The sequence below is a fragment of the Rhineura floridana genome, chromosome 7 (assembly GCF_030035675.1).
Source record: "Rhineura floridana isolate rRhiFlo1 chromosome 7, rRhiFlo1.hap2, whole genome shotgun sequence".
In the NCBI taxonomy this organism is placed as follows: domain Eukaryota; kingdom Metazoa; phylum Chordata; class Lepidosauria; order Squamata; family Rhineuridae; genus Rhineura; species Rhineura floridana.
The window spans coordinates 154,617,499-154,629,659 of NC_084486.1; the positions used below are offsets into that span (position 1 = coordinate 154,617,499).

Sequence of the window (12,161 nt, forward strand, 5' to 3'; positions counted from 1 at the left end):
GACCAGGGGGATAGATTGACTCCCCTATGAGGAAAGGTTGCAGCATTTAAGGCTTTTTAGTTTAGAGAAGATTCAGCACAGACACAAGAAGTACTTCTTCACACAGAACATAGTTATTCCACTCCCACAAGAGGCAGTGGTGGCCACCAACTTGGATGGCTTTAAGAGGATTAGAGAAATTCATGGAGGAAAAGGCTCTCATGGCTACTGGCCATGATGGCTCTGCCCTGCCTCCATGGTTGACAGAAACCGCAGGAGGAGACAGAGCTCCTGCGCTCAGGTCCTGCTTGTGGGCATCCGGTTGAGGCATCTGTCTGGCCACTTCAGAGAACAGGATGCTGGACCAGATGGGCCCCTTTGGCCGGATCCAGCAGCCTCTTCCTATGTTCTTACGAGACCATCTTACTGTTTTCCAAGAGCAACACTCATTTTCCTTATCTATATGGTTTGCAACTTTTCATTAAGGAAGCATTCTGCCATTTCATCCAGATCAGCCCAATTAAAACAGCAGAAACTGCCTTAATCTACTGCCTCAGACTAGTAGTCTAGCTCCACATTGCCGACACTGACTGGAAGCAGCTCTTGAGGGTCTCAGAATGGGGTTTCTCGCAGCCCTGCCTGAAGATGCTGCCACTGGGACTGAACCTGGATCTTCTCCAGGTGCTCTGATCCCTCCAGAGTGGGAGGCTGGTGCTTCCACATCTCCCCCAGACTCCGTCTTAAGAACTGGGTGTTGGATTGGCCACCTTTCTGTCTTCAGGCAGGGAGGCTGGCTTGGGGCAAGGGTTTGCGTGTTTTAATGAGCAGTCCAGAAATTTCACACTCTAGTCAAGAACGCTTTGGTGAATAATGGCATCAGCTCCTGGCAACACAATGCTTTTTAAATTTGCCAGTTAGTTACTGTTATTGAATAACCTTTTGCACAATGTGTCAAGGCAGTTTACACACATACCACAAAAACAACAGTACAAAAATAACTGGAGAGAAGTTTTAAAACAATGCAAAATGAACACCTAACATCCAGGCTGCCTTTATGTGGCAAAGTTCTTCAGTTATGCCGCACCTGGCAAGACAGAATCAAGCTGCTCCAGTAGAGCGGAGGAACAGTTGTTTCATCCATCATGACCTGCAATGCAGATGGATTCTTTTGGGATTTTCCTGATCTGTGATGCACATATTATTTGCAGTACCTGGTACAGCGCCTCTAAAATAACTCCAAAACCTTCTTGAAGGGGAAATGACCAAATTTTAATTTTTTCCTTCTTGAGGAACATCTCTTGAAATAGTTCCACCTTACTTGAGCATCTGAGCCAAGTCCTGGCTGAGCTAGGGAAGGGAAGGGAGAAAATGAAGGAGTGGTTTCATGAATGAATGACAGGCACCCAGCCGCAGAAAGAAGAAAGGGCAAGCGAATCACGTTTTTATTTCAAATAGGTTAAATCACAAAAAAAGTTTACAAGGCTATTTACTATGTACAATTTCACAAAAATGCCTTTATTACAACTGGGTACCATTATAAAAGCAGCAAAAAACATGTTTTATGTAGGAAGATGCAGAGTCACTCCTTAAACAAAAAGATAAATTTCTAATTTCTAGAACATTCTAAGACAATGGGGTCCTGTCAAGCAATGGCATGACTTAACCTGAGGAGGATTTGGAGGCGGGGCTACATAATCTATCCGAGGGTTTGGAAGTTCATTGGAAATAGTTATTTTAAAAGGCTGACATTATATGGCATATATAGCATGTAGAAGCCATTAAATAAATATTTTCATCAAATATACAAACATTTAACTTTAGAATTGGATTTTTGACGGATAAAATCATGAAGCTCTTCTACAGTCTCAAGACCTGATACAATCAAGGAAGGCATTTAAGAAGAAAGAACTTGCAGCATTGAGAAAGAGGATTCATCTCTTTAATACGGATACTGTATATACAGACATAATACTACAGTAGACTAACTCATCCAGTTAGAGTAAACTGATCAGCGCAATCTTCATAAACACTCTACTTAAAAAAAATAAATTAAAAACGAGTGCAATTTGTTAAGTTTCCAATTTAAAGACTGCAGTAAGAAATGAAATCTTTGTTTAGTAGCTGCTTTTGCCACTTTCTAATCAAGCATTATTTGCACCATATTTTACAGTAGAATTTTAGCGCTCCAATATCGAAAAGGACACCCCCACACCCTACCATGCAGGCTCCATCCTGAAGGCTGGAAGACGAATGCCAGGGGGCCTGACGACAGTCTGGGGGTGGGGAGGGAGGGAGCAAAGTGCCACGTGCACTTTCCTCAGAAGCAACCACCAGTGGCCACTCTCCTGGGGCAAACAGCTCCCCAGAGACGTGAGGCTCTGTCTGTTTGCACAGCTGGCAAGAGATGTGCACCACGTGTCCCTCCATCACCAGCACTGCACACACCAAGAGAGAGGAGAATGGTTCGACAGATGGGGGGGAGACACCCGAAGATCCTATACAGCTACAATTCATTATCATGGGAAAGCAAAGCTTTAAAAACAACCCTCCGGGAGATATCATCTAAAAAATCTGGTTATCTTTTTTAAGCAACAGTTGCTGTTTTCTTGAGCTAGTCCTTTAGGTATGTGCATAAATAATAATAATAATAAAAATAAAATTAATAATATTTAATTGGCCTTATTTACAGTCCTAACACAACAATGAACGAATTTAGATTTTAGGTCTGCAAAACACAAATAATTTAATAAGGAACACTGAATCCAAGTTATCATTGTGACACTGGACTTCGCTGCAGAAAGATAAAAGACAGACCTCAGCAGAGTGCTGAAGGGGCCCATTAAAGTTTTGTTCACCTGAATTCACAAGCTTTCAAGGTAGATTCAACAAGAAAAGGAGTCTTTTTTTAAAAAAAGTCACCCACTCAGAAATCTGGTGTGCAAGCTGAATTTTCCAGCATGGTGGAACCAGAGTTAAGATGCCAGCCACTTCCTGCAGACGTGAGAAGACAAACCTTCCTTTCAAACTCAACTCAACAGGAACGATGCAGGGATTTCTGGGAATTTCACAGAGGTGCTGGGAACCCTCTGCACAGCTGACGCAGTGCAAATCCACATTAAGCTCCCAAGGGCCAGCTTCCTTCTTTTTCCCAACCCCCCCATTACAAATTGCTTTCCCCTGCTCCAAGATCCTAGGCTGTCCATAATATTCCCTCATTTTTGCTTCCCAGCAGTTTTTTTAATGGGAAATGTGGGGGAAGAAGCACAACACGCAACACGGTGTGAAAGACACAAGTGATCAAGGCTCTCCCCTGCATCTTTCTGTCCACAAAACACTCTTCTCTCACACACACAAGCACACATGGTTACTGTACAATTAGACGAAGTGCTTGCAAGTCACAGTTCCAAGGTCAAATGATGCATAGCTTCATTAATGTCTTCTACTGAAATAAAATAACTGGATATATTTTAAGTATGGCAGGGGAAATGATTTCAACAGGCTCCTCTCCTTCCCACCTTGGGCTGATACAAAACTCAACAGCAGCCAACCTTCGCCAGGGACAGCAGATTCGTAGGCACCCTGAGGTGTTAGAATTCCAAATCCCAACCTTCCTCCACGATTTAGCACCATTGTGAGAATGAGAGACTGCAAACCAAGCGCTCTGTGTCTGGGAAAGGCCTGCAGCTGGCAGGCAGTGCAGAGCACAGCCGCTCACAAAGGGAACAGGCGGGGCCAAAAGCATTTGCACTCTTGTGGACCAGGCCCTACGAGACACAGGAAGAGGAGCGGGAAGCAGGACTCTATAGCCAGGAGAGCGGGAGGGCCTGGCATAGCCCACGCCTTGGGCCGTTTCCTCTCCTGCAAGATGCTGGTGCATCCTGGCCTCCGGCCTCTCATCCTGTCTCCCCAACACGCCCAGTCTTTTCCGTTGAGGTATAAAACGACAGAAGTTACAGTATTGTTGTTTAGTTGCCATCCAAAAGAGATGCAGTCAGTGGGGGGCTATTCCTTTTTGAAGGTTTTACAGGCACAGAGACATTTTGGACCAAGCCAAAGAGCACCATCCCCACCTCCTATCCCACCCTCAGCACAGATCAGGGTCCCCTGGATTTGGTGCTCTGTCTTGGACTCATGTGCACACACAGAGCTTTAAACCCAAAGCCCCTGTATTAAGGGTGGCAGTGGGTGCACATGTGGGCGTCTGTCTCAAGGGAGACAGGCGTGCCTGCACTGGGTAAGAATTGGGACTCTTCCTGCTACTAAGAGCTTCCGTTGTGCATCCCCCCTGCTGCTACGGAACAGTGGCCATCACCTCGGCCATCTCATGAAGGCCCCTGTAGCACCACCTCATGGTGGGAAGATGAAGGTGCAGCCACTGGGGTCAAGGCACCCTCCGCTTATCCAGAAAGTAGAAAGAGGCCAATTGACATCTGCGACCTTGGAGTTGCTCAATGTTTCACCTGCATTTACCCCACTAGCAACTGTGTGTGTGCGTGTGTGCTCCTTTTGCGTGCTCACACACAACACACAGACAAGTCTGGGGTCTATAGCGGCCTCAGCAGATTTAAAGCACTTGTGCAGGATGTGGAGGCTTTGATCAAGGGCGAGCAAGCGTGGATCCTTTGCATCTTTCCTTCACAGAGCCTGCAGCCCAGGCTCAGCTGAGTTGGAAGCTGGGAGGGCCAGGCCAGGGCACAGGGGGAGGCAAGAGGGGGCACTGTTCTTCCTTCCTCCAGCTGAGGGGGAAACGGGCAAGGCATCTGGAGACCAGCCATGACGTCCAGCTCCTTCTCTGTGCAGTGAGGCTGGGCTAGGCTACGTAGGGCATTCTACGCTGACACAGTCGGACTAGTGTAATCTAGCACCAAGTTTGGGCAAACACTTTCGCCCTGATAGGAATGGTGGTGGAAGCGACTCACAGCCTTCATCGTCTTACTTTGAGAGTCCTGCAGTCCAACTGCAGGCAGGAGGAACAACCTTTGTTTCATCAAAGATCAAAGGCTTGCCTGCCCTGAACCCAGAGATCCCCTGAAGGGCCCCAAAGTATTTATCGAACATAGAACTGGCTGATGGAACAAAGCTCTGGGAAGCCAGCTGAAAAAACACCAACATTTTGCATCGCTTGTAGAAAGGTCTGTCTCCAAGGCAGCAAAGTGGGGCCAGCCCAGCAGTCCGGAATGAACGTGCTCAGTCCACTGCTACGTTGCGGTGATGATTTGGCAGGAGCCGTTCTCGTGGGCTGAGGCTCTGGCCTCTGTCGTCGTGCAGGCCTTGGGCGGCCACTCGGGGTCCACCAGCAGCTCCTGCGCCAGGTGCATGTATTTGGCTTTTGGAGGCTTCTTCCTGCAGCCCAGCAGAGAGGGAATGGCACACCCTCGGCAGCGCTCCAACACCCCCTGCAGGAATGACGGAGATGATGGGGCACAAGAGGTCTACTCTGGCTTACAGCTGCCTAGAACGCCCCCAGTGAGTGAGGCAGGAGTCCCTCAGGGCACCAGTGCAAAAACACGTGTGGGTGTGTGAAGGAGCCACACCCTGCCGCTGCCGGCGGACATGGCAGTAGTGGTGATCGTGGAGCAGCAACAGCATGGAAGAGGAGGGGGTGGGGGTGGCTGCGCAGAAAGGAACCACATCTCTGACCACGCTGCCTGGCATGTCAGTCAAGCCACGAGGGGGCCTTTCTGGCATATATACATGTATCAGGTTTGCAGTATTTCAGCAGCTCAGTTGAGAGCAGACCTGTGGCTGCAGGTCACAGTTCCTGCGCTTGGCTTCAGAGCAGTGAAGCTTGGCTGTGTTGGATCAATCCAACAACAGAAAATGCAATCAAGTCTGTCTCTGATGGGCCTCGCTAGCTTCTACCCCCAGGAGGAGTTCAGAGAAGGGCAGAGCTGGAAGGGGCCTAGAAGGGCAGAGCTGGAAGGGGCCTAGAAGGGCAGAGCTGGAAGGGGCCTAGAAGGGCAGAGCTGGAAGGGGCCTAGAAGGGCAGAGCTGGAAGGGGCCTAGAAGGGCAGAGCTGGAAGGGGCCTAGAAGGGCAGAGCTGGAAGGGGCCTAGAAGGGCAGAGCTGGAAGGGGCCTAGAAGGCCATCGCGTCCAACCTCCTACTCAGTGCAGGAATCCACTCAAAGCATGCAGTCCTTCCTCTCAAAGGGATACCCTCTTCTCATTCTCCCAATGGGTGTCCTAAGATCTGCCTGGCTGTCCCTTGCATTGGGGAGGAAACCACAGTGCTGGGCTAGAAGGGGGCAGCCCAAAAGCCTTGAATGAGACCCTGGGCCAACCCCACTCTCTCACCCTAACCTACCTCGCAGGGTTATTGTGACTCACACATATGCCATCTTGAGCTTTCTGAAGGGAGGGAAAGATACAAGAAAGAGAACTATGGATGGGAACAGACCTCACACTGACCATACCCCACCTTCCATCACATCCACCTGGTCTTCAGTGGGTATTATAATGGGAATGTTTAAACTCAACCACCAACTCACAGGAGTTCTCAGGAGGAAGGAAAGCCCCCCCCATCTGGTGGCCCTCCAGATGGTTTGGACTACAACTCCCATCAGCCAGCGTGGGCTGCATTGATGCTGGGACTGATGGGGCTGCAGCCCCAGAGCTTGGAAGTTATTTTTTTGAACTACAACTTCCACCAGCCCAATCCAGTGGTCATGCTGGCTGAGGCTGATGGGAGTTGTAGTTCAAAAAAGTAACTTTTCCAAGCTCTGTGCAGCCCACAGGGCCCCGGAGGGTGCCAGGGCTGGGGAAGGCTGGCCAACTCAGCAAAGCCTCCCACCCCACCCAGAATCTTTGGCACAGGTAACAACATTGATGGCGGCATGCTTGAATGAGAGAGAGAGTAAAGCACAGAGTTCCAACCTGCGATGGGTGGGAGGAGGAGGAGGAGGAGGAGGAGGAAGAGGTGGTGATGAAGGAGGAGGAGGAGGAGCCAAGGCAGTATTCCCCTCGCTTGTCTCGGCTGAAGACAACTTTCCAAAGGACCGTGTCAAGGAGGAAATTCTGTGGCGTGTTCCAGGGAGCAGGGAGAATCAAGAAGACCAGTGATCATTCAGGGTTAGTATGAACTTCATAAACAACAGCAAAGTCACGGCAGAAAAGAGTGGCTCAGCGGTCTTACAGTGTGGCAAGGTTAGGTTAACAGCGAGACAGCAAATGCTCTGCTTTTTTGCTCTTTTAAAGGGGAGGGGGGAGAGGCGTGGATGGATTCTCTTTCATAAGCATCATGGAAACAGCTGCTGCTGCCGCTCCTTCCTCAACAGGAAGGAGACCTCCTGTTTGGGGACCAATCCCAAAACTATCTTAAGTACCGCTGGTCAGATCTGGATTGAGGATTGTGCTATCTTATGCAAACCCTGGTTTGATCAGTCTGATGTTTTCCAATAACTGTGCCGAGGGTGCTATGACAGACAGTTGTCCATGTGACGCTTTAATCCACTCAACTCCACTTCAGGTGTGGGTTGTCCTACAGATCACATCAGGGTGGGTGCACTTGACACAAGCTCAGACGTAGCCATGAGCCTGCACAGAGCAGACCAACATTTTCTGGGAGCACAGAAGAAATCCAGAATGTGGTCCAGGGAACAGAAAGTCCCCACTTTCAATTTTTGAAAAAAGACTAACCAAGTTTCTAGCCACCTTGGCTGCACATATATGCTTGAAATGTGAGCCATGGTGGCAGAAACCTTGGAAGCCAGAGAGAGGAGGTGACTGAAGAGGATGGGGGGGAGCTTCAAGTGCACTCCCCCCCCCGGAACCCTTCTTGGGCAAAGAGTCCAATGCAGAAAAATGATGCAAATATGCTCAAGTTACATAGCTGGGACACCTCACAGGGTCTGTTTTATTCCACCACCACAACTCTCCGCCCAGAACATTCATTCACATTTACAAAAGAGATATTTAACGACAGACCCCCACCCCACCCCTTCACATGGCTTCCGTGAGAATTAATAAAGTGCAAACTAACTTTGTGCAAATTATAACACCTGGTTTCAGATTTTAAGCAGAAAACATGCTGTCTTTGCTTCCAACCTGACGGGGGGAAATGCTCAAAGCCCCAAATGACTTACCTCCACCAGAATTGATACAACGGCATTGATGACAATGATGAGGAGAATTGTGACTCGCCAGTGATGTGGCACACAGACCAGCTGCGAAACAAAGACACACAAACACACACGTGTGTAGAAGGTGTGCAGAGGTAGGATCTGCAGCAGCAGCGGCAGCAGATAGCGAGTCAACCCGTTCACACACTCTGAGAGAACATTCCAGGTCAGTGGCCCACACAATGGTTCTGAAGATGCTTTTATTTACCCACCTCATGTGATAGGTGACCACGGAGGTTTCAAGTCCAGCCTTACCCTGCACAGGCACCACGTTAAGGCACCTTCCAAGTTCTGCATGCCACTGGCTACTATGTTTAAAGTTTCAGCAACTCAAGGGAGAGAGAACAGGCCCCCATCTTCAATACATCCCCTTCCTCCAAAGAGCCTTGGCCTTTAGGGCCCTGCAGAACACGACGCTCTTGCCCAACAGACCTGATCCAAACAGAGCAGCCATCTTTCTCATACTCAGGCTCTGCTCGGGAGGGTTTTGCCATCATTGTTCTTTTAAAAAACCTGGTCAGGGAAGCAAACCTGGTGGTGGACCAGGATGGACCCCTGGGACTTGCCCTTTCCAGAGCTCTGGGTTCCTTCCCCTACAACTTGCAATGATCTGGGGAAGAAGAGAAGCAAGGCTGGCAGGATCAAGGAGAGGGTCTGGCAGGGGAGAGAGAGAGAGAGAGAAAACGGAGTGAGTGCATGTGTGGATTGAGCAAGGAAGGGCAGGGCCGTGGCTCTGGACACTGCCAGCATGCAACCCCCAAGGGAATGTGGCTTTTCTTGGGGGGGGGGGAGGTGAATTTCCAACCCGTTTTGGAGTTCTCTGAGAAGCCTTAATGGCTCGGGTTAGGAGGGGGGTGCAGGGGGTGTTATATACTTAATGTGTGTGCCAGTTTTAGCCTTTATGAAAATTTCTGCAGGCCACCATCCTTCCCCATCATGCTACGCTGAACGCCTTCAAGTAAAGGCAGGATAAACATGAAATAAATGTGTCTGCTGCTTCTGAATGTTTTAACTTTCCCCTGCTCCAAACACAACCTTAGGGCCAAGCAGGCTTTTTTTTGAAAGAGGGCAAGTTAACGCAAACCATGCGAGGAGACAAAATCATGAATGTCTGGAAGGACTACATGTGGAGATAAGGGACCAGGTGGTTCTGTGGCAGGTTCTGACCACAGCTGCTGCCCTTGTTTGTATCGCTTCTGAACCTGGGTCAGAATGGATCGTTGGTCACTTACTGTGAAAGGGCGTTTCCTAGCAGACCAAACCCATAGTAGACCCATAATAGAGTTATAATCCTCTAGCAGCCCAGGCAGGAAATCTCCATTGTTAATCTGAATGTTCCCTTCCCTCTCGGCACCTCCTCTGTTCCATGCTGGCCATGCCCAAAGACTGTGTGCACCTGTGGCGCTAAACTTTGGAAAGAACACAGAAACCAAGCCACGCCCACAAGAAACATGAAACCCCCTCATCCTAACCGTAAGAGCCGATGGGTTGCCGCACTGAGCAGATGAGAACAGGGCGTGGCGTGGCTGTATGGGTTTCATCTGCGAGAAAAGGCCCCTTCACAGTAAGTGACCCATGCTCCATTTTACTAGCAGACTCACCCACGTAGCCACTCTGGGACTCACCACAGCTTAAGTTCGTTTTGGGTGGGAATCTGCACTTCCACTCACTGTGAGGGTATTACTGACTGCAGGACACGGCGCTGAAAGGCCACTTCAGCTGAAGCATGTGTGTCCGCTTTGTAGTGTCTAGTAAATGTGGGTGGCGTTGCCCAGATAGCTGCTCTGCGCATTCCTGCAATCTAGTATTAGTTGCTAATGCCAAGGCTGCTGGTGGAGTGAGCCGAGACGTGACTGGGAGCCTGAAGGTGCTGGAATTCACAGGCTAGGCCAATACCGGCCTGAATCCACATGGCCATCGTTTCTTTCCCATGCAGGAAGCGTGAAAGGAAACAAATAGGCTAGTGGTTAGTCTAAATGCCTTCTTGCACTTAATGTGTATTTTCACATCTTCACATCCAATTTGTGCCATAATTTTTCTGACGGACGTGAGGGGTAGGGCAAAAGGAAGGGAGGATCAGTTCCTCAGAGCTATGAATGGAAGAATGTGAAGGAATGTAAGAAGGGTCAGTTCTGAGTATCACTCTGTCCATATGAAAAATGTAGAGGCCGCCCCGAATGGCCAAGGCGCTCAGGTCCTGGGGGCAAAAGGAGTAAGGGCTTTCATTAGGACACTGATCAACTTTTGGGGGCGAAGGCATAGCTTTTCCTTGGTCTTTTGTCTCAACTAGGGTTTCACTTAAATTTTTCTTCCGCAAACAGATTGAATCCTTTGAATGGAGCCAGATTATTTCTAGAAGTATTGCCAGCTATCCAATAAGTTAACCAAAAGGCTCTCCTAGCAACCATGCTAGTGACCACATTCCTAGCTGTAAAAATCAACGCAACTAGGGAAGCATCTGATAAACTCCTGGGCTGTCATTAATTTACACAATAAGTTGAATGGTTTGGTAGCATCCAGGCCCGCATCAGCTATTCTTTGGGAGATCCACATAAGGCAAGCCCTGGTCCCCAAGAGAGGGAGGCAACCGCCCTACATGTTACGTTAGCACAGTGGTGAATGTGGTGGGTTTCTTACTGGTTAAAGGGGTGTTCCATCCTGCTATTGTGATGGGGTGGACTTAGGACAGTGGTTCTCAAACTTTTCTGCTTCGTGGCGCGCTGTAAAACAAAGATTTTCTGGCGCACTTTGTGTACAAAGTTTAAGTATACATATTAATTGATCATGGATGTAATAAATCTCTATACAAATGGGTTTCTTCTCATTTTTAAAATATACTTCCATAATATTCGCGGCACACCTAGTTGCCTCTTGCGGCGCACCAGTGTGCTGTGGAGCACAGTGTGAGAACCACTGGCTTAGAAGGGATCACCAAGAGCGGAAGAACCGCAACCCCTTGAAGGGGGGGTTCCTCTGGTACTGTTTTGAATGTTTTACTCCTAAGGCAGGAAGGGATTTCTGGAAAAGTGGCTCATAACCTGTCCTTTGTGAAGGCTCTGGAGCAAGGGGGGAGCCCTTCCTAGTCAGGCATGGGGCTCCACCGTCCCACTTCCCCCTCAAGCACCTCACTAAGGGTGGGCTTGAAGAGTACAGAAGTCTCCGCAGGGTTAACATCTGGAACAGGAAGATCAACCTCTGCTCTCACTAGTGGACCCTATTGCGGCCCACAGCTGGTGCGCTGGGGCACTCTGCACCCTTCCACTGCCAGGCATCCCGGGCAGAGGTGGAGTCCCCCGGGGTAGCCCCAAGGAGTTTTCTGGGGATCTGCTTTTAGCCTTCCTGGCTTTCTGCCTGTGCCGGGGGGGAGGAAGGGGAGTGCCGCCATTCACCAAGGGCCTCTTTAATAGCCGTGACAGAGCCTGGAAACAAGGGAGGCTTGGGGTTTTCAATTCTGAGCCCCACATCCACAACCCCTTGGGTGGAAGGAAAGGGCCTAATCAATTCCAAAGGTATAACACAGAGAGCAGCTCTCCCGAAGGGGCACAAGACTACACTCATCCATGATTTGATCACAGATGAGGGTGCTATCTCATCAGGAGGTCCGTTCTGCACAACGTAGAAAGCAGGCCTTTAGTGCAGTGGCACCTCCCCTTTGGAGATCCCCCCCCTTGAATATGAGACAGGCGCCATCTGTTACCTTTTCAGCGCTTACTGAAGACCTTCCTCTTTCAACAAGCCTTTTAAGTAGAGGCCTTATCCCAGTCTGCATCTGTGCTGGAATTTCTTTTTAAGATGTTTTTAAGATATTTTGTTTTAATATGATCTAAAGTATTTTTTAAAGATGTTTTAAAGTGCTGTTAGTATTTTTATTTGCTGCCCTGGGCTCCTTCTGGGAGGAAGGGTGGGATATAAATTTAATAAATAAACAAACAAATCCATGCGGTCCACTGAGGGCCTCTGGCAGTCATCAGTGGTAATAGCTTTCACCTCTGAAACTGAGAGCGCACGCTCATGTTGGAAGGCGGCGGTGGGGGGAACTGTTCTTACATAGAGGCGCTCCCCCT

At 49.1% G+C, this 12,161-nt stretch overlaps 1 protein-coding gene across 5 annotated transcripts in view; it reads right to left on the bottom strand.

The window, feature by feature from the left end:
• Positions 1-1,406: 1,406 nt before the first annotated feature.
• Positions 1,407-12,161, bottom strand: part of ATP13A3 (ATPase 13A3) — an 83,479-nt gene continuing 72,724 nt past the window's right edge. For 4 of the 5 annotated variants that reach the window (XM_061637645.1, XM_061637648.1, XM_061637644.1 and 1 more), the window contains 3 exons: positions 8,062-8,142; positions 6,854-6,994; positions 1,407-5,375 (listed from right to left, as the gene is read on the bottom strand). In XM_061637645.1, the coding sequence (XP_061493629.1) occupies positions 5,178-5,375; positions 6,854-6,994; positions 8,062-8,142 (420 nt within the window). In that variant the 3' untranslated portion in view covers positions 1,407-5,177. The remainder of the gene's footprint in view (positions 5,376-6,853; positions 6,995-8,061; positions 8,143-12,161) is intronic. The other variant, XM_061637646.1, reaches the window with a different exon arrangement.